Source organism: Euleptes europaea, chromosome 17 (genome assembly GCF_029931775.1).
Source record: "Euleptes europaea isolate rEulEur1 chromosome 17, rEulEur1.hap1, whole genome shotgun sequence".
Taxonomy (NCBI): Eukaryota; Metazoa; Chordata; class Lepidosauria; order Squamata; family Sphaerodactylidae; genus Euleptes; species Euleptes europaea.
The window spans coordinates 23,811,142-23,829,209 of record NC_079328.1 but is presented as its reverse complement, the minus strand read 5'-3'; the positions used below and the strand labels follow the sequence as shown (position 1 = coordinate 23,829,209).

At 48.9% G+C, this 18,068-nt stretch overlaps 1 protein-coding gene across 1 annotated transcript in view; it reads left to right on the top strand.

Moving 5' to 3' along the window:
• KCTD15 (potassium channel tetramerization domain containing 15) overlaps window positions 1-18,068 on the top strand; it is a 67,265-nt gene that overhangs the window by 36,801 nt on the left and 12,396 nt on the right. Inside the window, exon 3 of the mRNA XM_056862635.1 lies at window positions 13,595-13,900. Coding sequence (XP_056718613.1) covers window positions 13,595-13,900 — 306 coding nt within the window. The remainder of the gene's footprint in view (window positions 1-13,594; window positions 13,901-18,068) is intronic.

Here is an 18,068-nt window from a genome sequence, read left to right as displayed (position 1 = left end):
GCCTGTTGGCCTGAGTGGCAGAGCCTATTTATTTCAGTAGGGTAATGGGTAGGAGAACTTTTTTTTGGGGGGGGGGTCTGCTCATTTTTTACACATCCCACCTTTTCCCTCTTCCAAAACACTGACTTGAGATCACACATGTTTACCCCAAGAAATTGGTCCGTCTGCATTTTATCTTGGATTAAGTGAGCAAAATTTTGTTGATAGATGTTGAATACTTATTTAACATAATTGGGATAAATGTGTTTCTTAAGACTTTGAAAAAACGGCACTGTTACAAAATGCAGAAAATGACCAAAGACCTCAGTGCAAATCATGTGAAATGGCCTTCAGGAACTGTGGCGTGCCAAGGCTGCATTCATGGCCCCCTCCGAACTCATCAAACCTTAATCCTGGCTGGTTTTGCCCATGCATCTGACATTCCTAGAAGGTTTGGAGAAGGGCCGTAGCTCAGTGGTGGAGCATCTACTTGGCATGCAGAAGGTCCCAACTTCAATCCCCGGCATCTCCAATTAAAGGGACTAGGCGAGTAGGTGATGTAAAAGACCTCTTCCTGAGACCCTGGAGAGCCACTGCCGGCCTGAGTAGACAATACTGACTTTGATGGACCAAGGGTCTGATTCAGTATAAGGCAGCTTCATGTGTTTTAAGAGAAACCATGTGTGCTGGTTGTAGAGCGAAACCCTTAAACGTTTCTCCAAGAAAGTACATTGGGTTGGATCCAGCCAGCTTTTTTCACTCAGCCTCACTCAATTCTCACTACAGCTCCCTGCCCCCCATCCCTCATTGCTTTTGCCCATTCAGGTCTCATGATTCCCAGCAGAGTCTTGACCGGGGGGGGGGGGGGGGCTCTTTCTCTTTTCACCAGCAGGTGAAAGGTTGGATCCAGTTAGTATTGTTGAGAGAAACTCTCTTAATTCCTCTTTGCCCAGTTTCTTCCTGAAATCCAACGATCCATATCACTTCCTCGTTTAAGGAATTTGGAATCTGTTTCAGATCAATTGAGTTTTAATCAAAAGAGAAAGTCCTGGTGGGGGGAGAGAAAGGGAGGTTCTGCAGGATGCCAGTATTTCTCTCTGCAGATTCTCTTGCTACAGCGTCCTGTGGTACTTAACATTTAAAAAGTCCTGCAAGGGCTGAATTTCCAAAATGCTGCATAGAAGAAGAAGAAAAAAAAGAGTTGGTTTTTATATGCCAACTTTCTCTACAACTTAAAGGAGACTCAAACCGGCTTACAATCACCTTCCTTTCCCCTCCCTACAAAAGACACCCTGTGAGGTAGGTGGGGCTGAGAGAGCTCTAAGAGAGCTGAGACTAGCCCAAGGTCACCTCGCAGCCTTCATGGGTAGGAGTGAGGAAACAAATCCAGTTCACCAGATTAGCCTCCGTCACTCATGTGGAGGAGTGGGGAATCAAACCCAGTTCTCCAAATCAAACTCCACCGCTACAAATCACTGCTCTTAACCACTATGCCATGCTGGCTCTCAGCGTAACATAGAAGTGTGACAAAGCAGCAAAGAGAAAGAAAAGAGAATAAGAGGAATCAATGGCCATATCTTTAAAAAGTTAATTTCACAAAAAAGAAATCCCCATAATAATACTCCCCATAATAATACTAGCATGGCTAAGGGACTCTGTCCTTTGAGACATCTATGCCCCATTCAAATGAATGGAGGTTGCTGAAGCAAGAGCATCCCCATTTATTTCAGCGGGATTTGTACTGGAGCAGTGAATTTTGCCCCTTTCGATGTAGCACTTTGGATAAATACGACTTCATGCAATCTTTTAAAGCTAATGGCATGATTAATTTCATATCAGACGACACTCGAGGGCTGGAGGATAAATGATTTGGCATTTCTAAATGCAAAACAAGAGTAGAAGTGTGTTTTTTTTAAAAAAAATCTGACATACTCAGTGCTGAAAGTAGCATTATGTGTTGCCATTTTGGAGGTGGGTGAATGTTTTCCCCACCCTCCTGCAATTCGTGGAGAAGATAAAGAGCTGCAGATATGTTGCTTTTGAAGTGTATCGGTCAACCCAATGGCTTTGAACATAAGAGCATAAGAAAGGCCATGCTGGATCAGACCAAGGTCCATCAAGCCCAGCAGTCTGTTCACACAGTGGCCAACCAGGTGCCTCTAGGAAGCCACAAACAAGACGACTGCAGCAGCACCATCCTGTCTTGTCTTCCACAGCACCTAATATAATAGGCATGCTCCTCTGATACTAGAGAGAATAGGTATGCAGCATGACTAGTATCCATTCTAATAGCCATGAATACCCCTTTCCTCCATGAATATGTCTACTCCCTTCTTAAAGCCTTCCAAGTTGGCAGCCATCACCACATCCTGGGGCAGGGAGTTCCACAATTTAACTATGTTTCGTGTGAAGAAATACTTCCTTTTATCTGTTTTGAATCTCTCACCCTCCAGCTTCAGCAGATGACCTTGTGTTCTGGTATTATGAGAGGGAGAAAAGCTACTCCCTGTCCCCTCTCTCCATACCTGAAAAATCCTGCAGGATTGTTCTGTTGAAACCAAACGGTGTCTAGAGTATGCCATTTCCTTTCTCTTCCTCCTCCTCAGCGCTTAATTGTGCCGGGGATAAGTTGAACAACAGTGGCAAAGATGAAGGGGGAAGGCTGGGCTTGATGAAGGAGTACCCTGACCTGGGAGAAGCAGGGAGAAATGGTCACTGAGTGAGGCTGTGAGATGTGGTGGTAGCGGTGTGATTTAAAGGAGGCTAGGTTAGGCGCACCAGATCATATGCTTCTCTCGGCTGTGGATCCTCTCCATGAGTGGAGGTACGCCACGTGGATAAGCTAATGTCTGACATGAGGGTTATACTCACAGGCCGTGCATACGAAGTGTCGCCTCACAGGACACTTCCCCCGTACCTTTTACTTTGGAGAGGAGAGAATTGTATGAGGCCATCACCCGTGAGGCCCTGTACGTGGACCCTCATGTCAAACCTTTATGTGCACAGCGGGCAACCATGGACAGAGGATCACAGTCCAGGTAAGCAGATGAACCAGACGACATGTCGAGTGGAAAAATGGAGTGGGAAATTCAAAATCGCCTCATGCTTCGACTGTCTGCCTGTGGTGACTTGGTGGCCCCTTCCCAGAACTGGGCCAGGCCCTAAAAATATGCTAACGGTCATGTTTTAGGGCCATAGTCCTGCACATGTTGGCATCAGCTTGCAACCAGATATCCACAGGCACATTCAAGGCACACAGTGATCAAGGTGAGCGTTCCTGTTCATGCACCACATAGTTTTGGGAATCTGCTCATCAGGAGTAGCAGGGGAGAGATGAGGCATCCAAGACAGCTGATAGCGGGGGATGGCATTTAGGCCTCTGTGTTCCCTGTGAGACAGGAAAAACACCCCTCAAGCCCACAATGAATTGGCCATTCCTCATACACCTGGATTTGGTGGGACCCCTTCATAATAAATACTTCAATAATTTTTTCTTTGGGCTGCAGTTTTGTTTTCAGTGAGCCCCGGAGACAGCCACGCATGTGTTCCTAGCTGGAGAGTCTTTATTATCGCATCTGACTGGTGTGTTTACGGTGAATATTAACTACCATTTCAGCTGCTAATAAGAGGAGACTTGAAAGTGTTCTGCCTTTGACAGGCCCCCCTCTCGAGAGCTCCTTCTCCTAATAGTTAATACAGTTTTCATGTGCTTGTGAATTCTAAATACGGCTGTAATTACCGGCTGGGAGCCTTTCCTGTTGCTTGGTGTTCTGGGGAGTCAGATGGATGCGAGCGTGCCCTACATAGCAAAGGCAAGCTGTGCGGGTGAACTTTGGGGTCGACATGCATCCCCAGCACATGCGCAGAGCATTCTGTGCTAACAGGGCCTAGGCTGCGGTCATTCGTTTTTGAGAGGGCAGAGTGTACCTCGCCCCTGTGCAAACTCTGTTACAAAAAAAATGGGGTTGGACAGATTGCACGGCCGTGTTTGCGCACAATGTGTAGAAATAGGTCTGTGCATACAGAGTGGCCAGTATGTTGTGATCATGTGGGACTGGAGCCTGGGAGACCCTGGTTCCAAAGCCACAACAGCAAAATTTTATTATACGGTCAACAGACGTTACAATAATGCAGATGGTTCAAATCCCCACTTGGACATATCCCTGGGTGACTTAGGGCCAGTCAATCTGTCACCGCCTAATTTCACATCCAGGATTATTGAAGAAGAAGGTTGGTTTTTATATGCCAATTTCCTCTACCTTTCAAGGAGAATCAAACCAGCTTACAAGCATCTTTGCTTCCCCTCCCCACAACAGACACCTTGTGAGGTAGGTGGAGCTGAGAGAGTTCAGAGAGAACGGTGACTGGCCCAAGGTCACCCAGCAGGCTTCATGTGCCAGATTAGAGTCTGCCGCTCATGTGGAGGAGTGGAGAATCAAACCTGGTTCTCCAGATTAGAGTCCAATGCTCCTAACCACTAGCACATGCTGGTGAGGATAAAATGGGGAAGGAAGAGCCACATACACTACCTTGAGCTCCTTGGGGGAACAACAGGATAAAAAGGGTGCTAGAAAGAGAGGAGACACGTTACCTCTTGAGAAGAATTCAGATGAGGTACAGTCCATCAACAAGCTCTCCTTCATAAGGTCCACTGGAATGAACATGAGGTCCCTAAGAACACTACCATGATGGACCATGTTTGTTTCAATGGGGTTTGCTTCTAGGTTTGAACCTCAAGGCCAGGTACCATATATGGTGGGAGACCTCCCGTTGTTAACCTGCATTGCCCACCACCACTCCAAGCAGTAGCAGGAGATTTTAAAAAAAATGATGGTGCATGCTCCGTAACGTCACTTCTGGAGAAAACCCAAAAAGTGACTATGGGTATCTCTAGGAATTGCTAGAAACTCTATAGCAAAACCATAGAGTTTATGGTGATTCCTAGAGCTACCACCATCACTTCCAGGGTTTTCCCAGAAGTGATGTCACAGAGCATGCAACACACCCTTTTCCCACCAGTTGCTAGAGCATGGCCTGGCAACCCTAGCACCATCTGAAAGGCCAGGTTTATCACAGCTGGGCGTTCACTGGATCAGACAGCTGCACCCCAGTCCCGCCAGCAGCTTGTAGCACCAGGAGCCCAACTCATGAACACATGAAGCTGCCTTCTACTGAATTAGACCCTTGGTCCATCCAAGTCAGTATTGTCTACTCAGACCAGCAGCAGCTCTCCAGGGTCTCAGGGGGAGGTCTTTCACATCACCTACTTACCTAGTCCCTTTTACTGGAGATGCCAGGGATTGAACCTGGGACCTTCTGCATGACAAGCAGATGCTCTACAAACTAAGTCCTCCCGTACCCCCATTCTATGAAGTGGTGGTAGCAGGAATCTAAAGATTACTTAAGGCAGCGGTTCCCAAACTGTGCTCCACAGAGCATTTGGTGCTCTGCGAAACATTTCCTAGTGCTCCATGAAGAAATCGGAAAGAAAAATACTACTGTCATTCGGTTTAGCACATAGATGCTAGGTGAAAATTAGTGCTCCGTGATGAATTTCTCTCCTGAAAAGTGCTCCGTTACTCAAAAAGTTTTTTTAATTACTTATGATATTTCTTTTTGTGCAAGCTGGTCTTTGACTGTAATAAACAAATGATGATGATGACTCAAAAGGTTTGGGAACCACTGACTTAAGACAACTATGAGACCAGTAGTGGGAAGGCAAGAAGTAGCCAGGTACCCCTTCATTGCACCTGGATCCAGCTGCAGCTGATGACCCCTTCCTCCAGTTTCCAGTTACCATTGCAGAGGCTATCAGAAGGGAGGCACGTAGCAGACAACTAACAATCCCCTCCCCTACAAAACCTTGTCATTGAATTTTAGCAGTCATCTGTGTTGTCTTTTTATTTTATTGTTATTATTTACTTTATTTATATCCCGCCTTTCTCCCCAGTGGGGACCCAGACTAGCTTACATCATTCTTCTCCATTTTATCCTCACAACAACCCCGTGAGGTAGGTTAGACTGAGTGTGTGTGACTGGCCCAAGGTCACCCAGTAAGCTTCCATGGCAGAGTGGGCATTTGAACCAAGGTTTCCCAGATCCTAGTTACATACTCTAACCACTACACCACACTGGCAGTTATCTTTTGATAACTGCAGGCTTTTGGGGGGAGCTTTTTTTTGGCTGAAAAGCTGGCTGGCTGGATAGATCTAAATTTGGGGAGGAGTCTCAGCTCAATGGTAGAACACTTGTATTGCATGCAGAAGGTCCCAGATTTAATTTCCATCTCCAGTTAAAAGTATCAGGTAGGAGGTGTTGAGAAAGACATCCACTTGAGACCAGGAAGAACCACTGCCAGAAAGGGTGTACAGTGCCTACAATCTTGAAAGACCAATGGTGTGACTTGGTATAAGGAAGTTTCATATAGGGTGCCTGAAGCTGCCTTATACTGAATCAGACCCTTGGTCCATCAAAGTCAGTATTGTCTACTCAGACCAGCAGCGGCTCTCCAGGGTCTCAGGTAGAGAGGTCTTTCACATCACCCTTTGCCTGGAGATGCTGGGGATTGAACCTGGGCCCTTCTGCATGCCAAGCAGAGGCTCTCCCACTGAGCCGCAGCCCCCTCCCCAGTCTGTGTGAACGCAACATCTGCAGAACAATCTCCTTTTTAAAATTTAAAAGACTGCCCATTGGGCTTTTCCTTCATGCCTGAAATATTTTTCTCTCTCTCCCCTGTGTTTTTTTTTTTTTTTTTTTTTTTGGAAGGGCGGATTGAACATCTAGTCTGAAGAAGAATTCTGCAAAACTCAAAAGCTTCCTCGCTATTTTATTTATTTATTTAGAGGTCTTTCACATCACCTACTCGCCTAGTCCCTTTAACTGGAGATGCCGGGGATTGAACCTAGGACCTTCTGCATGCCAAGCAGATGCTGAACAAACTGAGCCAAAGCAGATCTATGAGCATTATATAAGTCAACTAGCCAGGAGGATTCCGGGCTGTTGTAACAATGTGGACGGGCAGCAATAACTGATTCTCTGGGTTCTTGGTTCAAGCCCACGAAGCCTGAGCAGGGATAGCAGTATTGGTACAGCTAAGCGGGCTGAAGGGGTTGCCTGTAGCAGCTGCCATAGCCGTAGTACGCAAACCTCTGTGTGAAGTAGCTTTTAGAGCAGTGGTTCTCAGCCTTTTTTGCTCCATTCCCCCCTTTCACCATTGTTCAGAATATAATTCCCCCTTCCCAACATAGTCATAAACTTTATTGAATATCACAGATTAAATTAAAAACAAACTACAATTTTACAGATTGTACATAATCTACAGGACATCACACTTTGCTGAATCGTGGTCCCATTCCCCCCCCCCCACCCCCGGAACACTAAAATCCCTCCCCAGGGGGGTGGAAATTCCCCCCTTGTTGAGAACCCATGTTTTAGAGCAGGGGTGGGGAACCTTTGTTTCGCCAAGGGCCATTTGGATATTTATAACATCATTCGTGGGCCATACAAAATTATCAATTTAAAAATTAGCCAACCAAGCCCCAAGCAGACAGTTGCCCCAGATGACCCCCCCCCCATGTGCGGGCAAGCAGGCAGGCATCCAACCAGTGGCACACTCACCCACCTGGTGGCACAGGATGGTCTGTTGCACCAGCCGGGCATAGCCGTCCAGCCGCACGCCAAAATTGTTCCTGCTTCGCATGGTCGGGCCTGGATTCTACAGCTGGCTCCTCCTACTTCCATGTGCAGGGGTGAAATGAGGACACTCTGGCTAAGAACTTGGGGGGGGCACGCATTCTGGCCCTGCCTCCTTTAACCCTTCCATTGTCGCCACTTCTGCCCCCAGCCCTCTTTCTTTCTTTTTTTTTGCCCCCAGCCCTCGTATAGTACAGAGGGAATACGTTTCTCCATGGCCTGGGAGGGAAAGGGTTAACACAGTTTCTTGGGCAGTCCTAGCAGCTCCATAGCTAACAACTCTTCTGCAAGGGGGGGGGGAAGGTTCCTTTTTTTGGCAAAACAAACTCACATGTGCCTTGAATAGAGGCTACTCCTGTCCACAGGAGAGGGCGGATCACCAGTCTTATATCCTTCTGAGCTAGAGATCTGCCAGGACCCACGAAGGGCCAGACCAAATGAGTTCACGGACCTTAAACGGCCCCTGGGCCTGATGTTCCCCACCCCTGTTTTAGAGGGAAATGCTGTAAAACCTCGTGGGGCTTCCAGATTCTTTGCATTCACTGTTTCCCCAGTGCTGGGACTTGGATTCCTCTTGCTGTGTCTTTAAATGTCTGTCATCAGCACTCTTTGGGCTGGATTCTCAGCCGCTTTCCTCCCTGACTCATCAGTGCAAAGTGGGTGTCAAGCACACCCATATCAGATGAGCAGTATCAGATTGGCAGAGGCGGATTGCAGCAGAGCCGGGAAACGAATTCCAGAGTCTGCCTTTGATGCCTCGGTTGGATGTTACGTTGTTGACAGTGACACAACAGCCCCTGGCCAACAGGAAAGAGTGTGTGTATGGGGGGGGGATTGGTAATAGTCAAGTGGCAGGTTAGTTTGCTGAGGTCCTAGGGAGGGGCCATAGCTCAGTGGCAGAGCATCTGCTTGGCATGCAGAAGGTCCCAGGTTCAATCCCTGGCATCTCCAGTTGAAGGGACTAAGGAAGTAGGTGATGTGAAAGACCTCTGCCTAAGACCCTGGAGGGCCACTGCCAGTCTGATCAGGCAATACTGACTTTGATGGACCAAGGGTCTCATTCAGTATAAAGCAGCTTCATGTGTTCCTGTGTTCAATTCCTGCAACAGGGCTAGGAAAGTCCCAGGAGAGCCACTTCCAGTGAGAATAAACAGTAGTCCCGTGTTCTGAGTCTGTAGGAGTCAGCTTTGTATCTCCTTTGTTGCTTGCATTTTTAGGTCCAAGAAATGGTGGTGGGGACCATCAGTAAGCCCGCTTCATCAGTAAGCCCCCTTCCCCACTTCTTGCTGTGTAAAACAAAGGAGCTTTGAACTGAGTGGTCTAGACCAGTGGTCGGCAAACGGCGGCTCGCGAGCCGCATGCGGCTCTTTGGCCCGTTGAGTGCGGCTCTCCGCATCCCCACGCACAGCCAGGCAGAGGTGCCGTGCTCCCGCCGCGCTCCAGGCGGGAGGAGCCAGCAGGCGAGCAGGAGGCGCCGCCCCCCTCCTCTCTCTCTCTCTCTGTCTCTCTCTCTCTCTCTCCCTCTGGCAGGGAGGGATCAGAGGTGGCGGGGAGAGGCGGCAGCCGGCCGCCCAGGCTGCTGCTGCAAGGGGGGGGAGAGGCAGGCTCCGCCTCGCGCTGGGCCAGAGCGGGCTGTGCGCCCCGTGCGCTCCCGCCGCCGCCGCCTCACCCAGCAGGCCCGGGAAGGAGGGGAAGGCAGCGGCAGTGGGGCGCGGGGCAGGGGGGAATCCCTCCCGGAGTGCAATTGGGGGGGGTCCCTGAATCTCTCCTCTCATTGGACCTTTCAAGCCGACCGCCTGCCAATGCCCAGCGCCGGAAGGGGGGGCAGAGAGGAGCCCCCTTCCTGGGGGGCAGCAGCGGGAGGGCCTCCGAGGGTTGGGCAGCCAGCCTTGGTTGCCGTTTTATTTGGGGGGGGCTTGGGAACCAGGAGGGGGGGAAGTCTGCACTTGCACTGTTTGGGAGGGGCTGTGGGTCAGTGGTAGAGCATCTGCTTGGCATGCAGAAGGTCCTAGGTTCAATCCACGGCATCTCCAGTTAGGCGGCTCTCAAAAGAAATCTCAATCGTTGTACTGTTGATATTTGGCTCTGTTGACTAATGAGTTTGCCGACCACAGGTCTAGACCCAGGAAATTGGCCTCTCCTGGAAATTTTACACTCCAGAGAGGGGATGCAACCACTACACCATTCAGCTTGGTCCTCCACCAACCCCTTTAACCCAGACCTTTGAACTGGGTGGGTGAATTTACACTGTATTGGGTGGCAGTGAGAGAGGTTTGATGGTAAATATATGCACAAGAAATGCCTAGTGCATCATCCTCAGGCTACTAGATGGATTATCCCAAAGGAGTATAGAAAAAAAGATTAAAACGAGGACCTCCTCCCTTCCTCTCGGGCAGCATCGTAAAAGAGGGAGCGTCTTAAGAGCATCCCGGTCCTCAGGGATCTCATTCAGTCATACAAGATGCAAAACCAACACAAGTCGCCAGAAATAACTTTGAGTATATTTCATAACTCTGCAAAAAGTAAGGAAAGCCTCTGTAAGACCTACCTGTCTGGCCATCCTCTGGTACAGAGGAAGGTCTCTTCAAGGCCCAGGGAGACCCTCAGTTGGGGAAGTTGCGATTTACCTTCATTGTGGCGCTAACTGCAACGGGATTTCTTTTGTTCTGCAGAGGTGGCTCAATCCATCGCAGTTCTTGTTGGGCTGGCTGTGAAATGCTTTAGGAAAAATTGCTGAATTCTTGGCTTAAACTGTTCTGTGGTAGGAAATTCCACAGGCTGCCTTCTTGGCAGGCTGCCTGTGAATTGGGTTTCCATGAACAGCTGAGAGGATTCTTGTAGTAGTGTAGTGGTTAAGAGCGGTGGTTTGGAGTGGTGGACTCTAATGTAGAGGACCAGGTTGGTTTCCCCACTCCTACACATGAAGCCAGCTGGGTGACCTTGGGCAAGTCACACTCTCTCAGCCCCACCTACCTCACAGGGTGCCTGTTGAAGGGAGGGGAAGGGAAGGTGATTGTAAGCCGGTTTGATTCTCCCTTAAGTGGTAGAGAAAGCTGGCATATAAAAACAAACTCTTCTTCTTGTCCTTGAGACTAAGAACTGTGGCTCAGGGATTTGGCTATGAACCAAGATGTTGCCTGTTCACGTTTCATCTCTGGCCCGGAGACACACGGCGGCCTGAGGCAAGTCACTTCCTCCAGCTTCTGTCCCCATCTGCAGCGTGGAGGTAATAATAGTGGGTCTAATTTATAGGGTTGCTGTGGGGATAACTGAGATAATCTATCTTGTCTCGTATCGTGCCCTTGGCGACGAAGCCTCTAACGCCGATGGGATGACCTGCTGGGGTCCCGTGAGCAGTGCTCAGTTTCGGGGTGGGGGGTGCTGAACCATTTGCCGATCAGCTCCTGAGTTTTGAGATGAAAGCCTCACAAAGGAGCAGGATGAGGCCTGGGGAAGAATCCTGAGACACAAGGAAGCACAAGGATAGGGTACACAGACCCCAGCTAGAAGAGACGCCGGGAGATCCATAAATTGATTTCCTGAGTATTTTTTATTGGAATGTAGCAGTTCCCAGTGATGGAGGAGTAGAATCAGGGCTCCGGAGGCAAAAGTGTTCACCTCTTCCCTTTGTGCTGTGTGCCCCCAGAGTAGTTGTTTGCCCCTTGGGAGGAAATGTGCAGGTACTGTAAGAGCTACATAGATATTTGCCCCCAACAGGTAAAATAGCTTTGAAGGGGGTGTTTGCGGTTGGTAAAGCAATACACAAAGAAAGATCAACAGAAACCATCCTGGTGCCCCTGGCCTCTATCCGGATTGTTTCCCCCACCCCACCTGCTCTTTTACAGTAAAAAGCGTTGGGGAGATTAATTCACAGATCCATCATCCCATCTGCTTTTGCCCCAAGGAGCCAAGGAGGCCAATGCAAAGGTCCAGAGCAAAGAAGAGACCACGGGTCAGAGTCCCCAAGAAGAAGAGTTGGTTTTTATATGCCAGCTTTCTCTACCACTTAAGGAAGAATCAAACCGACTTACAATCATCTTCCCCTCCCCTCCCCACAGCAGACACCCTGTGAGGTAGGTGGGGCTGAGAGAGCTCTAAGAGAGCTGTGACTAGCCCAGTGTCACCCAGCTGGCTTCATGTGGAGAAGTGGGGAAACCAATCCACCAGATTAGCCTCCACCGCTCATGTGGAGGAGTGGGGAATCAAACCTGGTTCTCCAGATGAGTCCACTGCTCCAAACCACTGCTCTTAACTACTACACCGCGCTGGCTCTCACAAAGAAAGTGCAATCCTATGCAAAGTTACACCTTTCTAGGCCACTGGGTTTAGAAGGGTATAACTATGCTTCGGATTGCAGTGTTGGTGTGCTATTTGGCTCTTGAAAGCAGAATTGAGTCTGTGTTGCCATGATGTGGAAGAAGGGGGGATTTAACTCTTTGTTGATCCTTTTTGATGGGGGGGGGGGAGACAGATACTCCTGTTGTGCTAGATCCCCCTCCCCCCGGCCTTAAAATAACCCGTGGGGTCATTTCTGGTTTGGAAAAGAGTGCAGGAGAACTCAGAAACACACATCCTTATCTTATTAGTTTGTGCGTGTATTATTACTCATTCAGTTGAAGCTGGTGAGCGAATGGCTCAGTGGTGGAACGTCTGCTTTGCAGGCTGAAGGTCCTGAATCCAATCTCCAGTTAAAAAGGCTCCGCTTGTAGGTGATGTGAAAGATTTCCACCTGAGACCCTGCAGAGTCGCTGCCCAATCAGAGTAGACAGTACCGACTTTGATCGATAGGACTCAGTAGAAGGCATCGTAAAGAAGGGGTTGTGGCTCAGTGGTAGAGCCTCTGCTCTGTATGTAGAAGGTTGCAGGTTCAATCCCCAGCATGCTCAGTTCAAATGGACTGGGTGATGTGGAAAACCTGAGATGCTGGAGATCCACCGCCAGTCAGAGTAGACAGTACTGACTTTGAGACACCAAGGGTCTGAATGGGCACAAGGCAGCTTCGGTGCTCAGTGAGGTTGCTAGATGCCATACAGCACGTGGCTCCTGTCTTTTTAATAGTTGTGCCAAAGAAGGAAAGGCTCTCACGGCGACAGGACAAGTACCTCTTGCACTCATTCCCTCTTTGCGGACGTCCCGCATTTTGTCATCTTCATTTCTGGCACCTGCCAGGACGTGTGACTGTAGCACCACTTCTTCCATCGCCCGGTTCTGTTTATGTGGCACCATTTTTGCTTTTATACCTGGCTAGTCCAGGCTAGCCCCATCTCGTCAGATCTCGGAAGCCAAGTGGTATTTTGATGGGAGATAGGGTTGCCAATCTCCAGGTACTACCTGGAGATCTCCTCCTATTTCAACCGATCTCCAGCCGATAGAGATCAGTTCCCCTGGAGAAAATGGCCCCTTTGGCAAATTGGACTCTATGGCATTGAAATCCCTCCCCTCCCCAAATCCACCCTCCTCAGGCTCTACCCCCAAAATCCCCATCTATTTCCCAACCCTGATCGAGGCCAGCCGGACACTCTTTGGGCCAGGGACCACCAGCTGGTTGTTATTAGATTAACATAATGTTCTTTGGGGGGCGTACCAGGAGAGGCGGTCCCACAGATATGAAGGTCCCAGACCATGTAAGGCTCTAAAGGTCAAAACCAACACTTGAATCTGATCCAGTACTCCAGCTAGAGACAGTGCAGTTGGCGGAGGACTGGCTTAATATGTACCACCCAGGTCTGCTAGAGCAAAATTACCAGCATGATAAGGCTTGGCAAACTGAGAGGGACTGAAGCACATTTGACTCTTTGGGGTTTAGGTACTTGTTGCCTCGTGCCGTATGTAGGTCAGCAAGAATGACAGATATCTGACAGAGGCCCAGAAGCATTGCTAAGCCGTTTCTCTTTCTCGCTTTTTTTTAATTTTTTTATGGAAGGACTTTAATCTTTTATATGAAGAAGCCAAGTACTACCAGCTGCAGCCGATGATCAAGGAGCTGGAACGGTGGAAACAAGAGAAGGAACAAAGGAAGCATTTTCAGCCGTGTGACTGCTTGGTTGTAAGGGTGACGCCGGATCTCGGGGAGAGGATTGCGTTGAGTGGGGAGAAAGCTCTCATCGAAGAGATCTTCCCAGAGACAGGAGACGTGATGTGCAATTCCGTCAACGCTGGCTGGAACCAGGACCCCACCCACGTCATTAGGTTTCCTTTGAATGGATACTGCCGGTTGAATTCTGTGCAGGTAATGGGGCGCTTTTTTATTATTATTATTATTCCCAAGCATTTACGACTTGCTTTTTATTTCACGTTCAGTTGTATGCAAATGAGTCCCTTCTGCCCAATTACCTCTGTCTGGTGCTTAAACTGCAAGGAGACATTTTCTGCCTAGTGAAATGGCGGCATTGGGGGGTTATTTTTCCCTTCACTCTAAGCTGGGGGGGGAAAGACGTTCGGATTTTGTGTATGTTAGCGCCATGCTGATCTCATAATGTTGTAAGGCTGACAAATGCTAATTTTTTTCATCAACGCCATACCCCGCAGCTCTTTGTTCCCTCCAAATTGCCCCTAGGAAGAAAAAGAGCAGAAAAACTACAGAAAAAAGCACCCTTCTCTATGCCACTTTATAGAAAATGCAACAATGTGTAAATGCATAATTTATGTCCCACTCATAATTAAATGATAGAGCCTGCGGGTTGGACTTAAAAAAAAAATGATCTCTGCACTTTTTTTTTCTCCAAGAGGATGTTCTATAAAAATTGCCCAGAGTATTTTAAACAAAAATGTGTTCCACTTTATACTCAAAGGGGTTTTACGGGGGTTGGCAGGGTTTGGTTTGGGCTTTAAAAAAAAAAAAAAAAGCTTTAACATTAAACATATGAAACGGAGAAAGATAACCAGGCAGAGATGAGATGTGGGAAGGAGCAAGAGATGCCTGTTTGCCCTTTGGGGAAAAGCCTGCTCCAAACGAGTTTTCCCACAGGAGAGAGAGCCCTGGAGGGTTGGCCCCACAGAAGGCCTTGCTGCTGAGCTTTCTCGGCTGCCAGTCGCTAATTAACGGGCCAGAGCGACCTGGATTTTTGTCACGTGGGAAGTGTAGCTGTAAGCGTGGTTGCAAGGGTTTTGCCCATCTTGGGAGAGCCAGCGTGGTGTAGTGGTTAAGAGGGGTGGTTTGGAGCGGTGGACTCTGATCTGGAGAACCAGGTTCGATTCCCCACTCCTCCACATGAGCGGTGGATGCTAACCTGGTGAACCAGGTTGGTTTCCCCACTCACACACACAAAGCCCGCTGGGTGACCTTGGGCTAGTCACAGTTCTATTAAGAGCTCTCTCAGCCCCACCTACCTCATAGGGTGTCTGTTGTGGGGAGGGGGAGAGTTAAGGTGATTGTAAGCCAGTTTGATTCTGCCTTAAGTGGTAGAGAAAGTCGGCATATAAAAACCAACTCTTCTTCTGTCGTATGACAGACAGCTGGAAGCTTTCACCTCTCAGTAAGGAGGAGATTGAAAATCTTTGCTAGGATGACTGTTGGAGTCATGAGTTAGCAGGCCAGAGTTAGAAATTAAAGGGGAGTGGGTAGCAAAAGAAGCAAATGAAGCTATTTGGAGGGGGGGTGTCTACTTTGCAGTTCTCTGTAATGCAAGAAGCTCACATCCAACATATTTAGGAAGATGGTTGGATCAGTTGGCTGAATCAGAAGTCTATCACTGTATATCAGGGGTCTCTAACATGGCATCCATGGGTGCCGTGGTACCCATTGATACCTTTCCTGGCACCCGTCAAAAATTTTTAGAAAGTGGGCAGGGCCAGGTGGGGCTTTTGGCCCGCAGGCTTCTGATTGGCCATTGGAGATCTCACTGCGTGCGCAGATTAAAAAAACCACTGCTTTTGGCAGCAGCTGCCATCACAGCGCAGTTATCTTCGCTGTATGACTGAAAGGTGTATGCAAGAAATAGTTTTTTAACAATTGGTTCATTTTAGAAGGCATCCTGCCTCAACAGAGCTTCTGCCTAATTGAAGAGTTACTAGTAGAGTTACGCGTGACCTCACTACCTGAGGTGTTGCAATTGACCAACTCTCGTGGCAGCCGTTTTGCGGCTGGGCCCACCATCCAGTGTCAGAATTCCAAAGGGACCCAGACTCAAAAATGTCAGGACCCCTGCTCTTCATCAAGAGTCCTTTTCAGATGTTACAATTATTCATGACCAAGAGTCTCGTAACTAACTGCACCTAATGGGAGCGGAGCGTGCGCTGCCTGCAAGCCTCCTGATACATGTGATCACCATGTTGTATGAACAGGAGCAGTGTGCCGATTAACCATCCGTGGGAAGCTTTGGGGCATGTGGGCTGACCACTTCTTCCTCTCCTGAATCTGCTGCCAACCAGTGTGACCCCAGTTCTAATAAACGCACTTCCTGATCATACGTCATGACTGAACTCCGTCTGTCTCCCGCTCTGCTGCCCCTAATGGATTTCCCAAATCTGCCACCTGAGCCTGTGTGGTGGATCGAGCACCTATTGGCTGCCACTACCTGTCCTGAAATCTTTGACAATCCTGGCCGTTCTAGGTGGGCTGAAAGTCTGCTCTCACACCTGTGGAAGTTTAGAGAACAACCTCTAGGGAACAGAACATAGAGTGTAAAACTTGTATGTATCATAGCCGAAGTTAAGTACTTCCCAGTCATATGCTGAGTCTCCATCGAAGTGAACAGAGTTTCTAAAACCCACCCCCAGAGTTCCCTGAGATGAGCAAGTGTGTTGGGTAAGCTTTTTGCCATAGGGACTGGTTGGGATGTTTCCGGCTTCTGAATTACCCGTTGTTTCTGTCGGGTCTGGGTGGAACTACCGTAGAAGGACAAGGAATGTCAGCATAGGTGTTGAGGAAAGCATCCCCCCTTCCAAAAAAGAATTATTTGCTCTCAGAGGGCTGTGGTTGGACTTCACAGTCCGTTCCAACACTGGATGCGCTTTACACCAGCCGCAGACACCTTCCTCTGATGCAAGAGCCTCTTGTGTCAGGGAAGACTTCTTTCACCAGAGCAAAACACCTGAGCTAGTGGAATGTCTGCCGGATCTGAACAGGTCATGAAGAGTTGAACTCAGAGACCTGGGTTGAAATTCCTTCTCTTCAACTGTGATGCTCATTAGCCGTCTATTTTTCAGCAAGGTTACACCCTTCTAAGCCCCTGGACTTCTCTGAGCTTAGAAGGGCACGGCTCTGCTTAGGATGGCACTGTTGGTGACTCCATGAGATATGTGAACTGTTATCTCTCGAGGTAATCTACCCCACGGGCTGCTCAACAGCATAAAATGGGACAATCCCACGGACGTTGCCCAGAGCCTCTTGAAAGGCAACTTACAGAAGCAGCCGGGGCGGGGGACCCTTAATATTTTCTGGCCTTTTCCTATACCTGTTCCCAGGACCTAACGCTAAGAAAAAGCTGTGAAATTTTGCACAGCTCGAATCGTTTCGTTAAGACCGTGCTTGTGAATTGCTCTGAATGTAAATGAAATTCATCCCAGGTAAAATGTCGTATTCCTGGCTGGAGGACTTGCCCTGCCGATTAACTAACCAGTGCTTTTGTGCAGTGTCCAAAGGGAATTGCAAGGTGCTCCAAAGTTGCACAGTTCAATATCGGTCAGGGAATCTTTTGCAAAGCATGTGTGCTCTTTGCCGTGCTCAAATTCCATCCACGCAGCTGCCTACGGAAGCAGACGGGACCAAATTTGAATGCGTCTTTTGTTCCTCTGTCTCCAGCAAGGTGCATGCAAACAAACCTGCACGGATCTTCCCCGTTGCACAGACTCATTCTAGCCAACATGGACGAAGGCTGCCTTCTCCCCTCCCAACTGGAGCGAACGTTATGCTTGTGGTTGCCATGAGAGCAGGGCAGAGTAATGGACAGCTCCGCTCAGGTCGCTTTGTGGAAGAGCCGGTTTCTGACAGTTTAGTAGTAGAGAGCACCCAGGGCATGACAACACTCTTCTGGATTGGGAGGGCTGGGCCGCAGGCAGCCCAGGGCCTGGGAACCAAAGCATAAGTCACAGCAGAAGAGCTGGGTAGGGGATTGTGCAGCGTTGAGGGAGCGCTAAGAGAGAGGCGGAAGAGAGGCCAAATGTGGAAACGGGTAGGCGATCCAGGAGGAGTCAAATACAATCTCAAGTTAGTCCAGATATAACAGGCCTGTTTCAGCCTGTTTCAGGAGACAGGTTGTCCAGCAGAGGTGCAGGAGGTAGGAAGCCCGGGAGCACAGGTAAGATAAGCCTTTGAGCTCAAGACTGGGTGGACCTGCTCAGGCAAAGACCCAGCCCCAATCCAGAAGTCTTTATAGGCAGGCCGAGAGGAACCCCTTCTTAGGAAGGGACTCTTGCTCAGGTCGCTGCACAGCTTCATCACCAGTAGCACCAAAGCT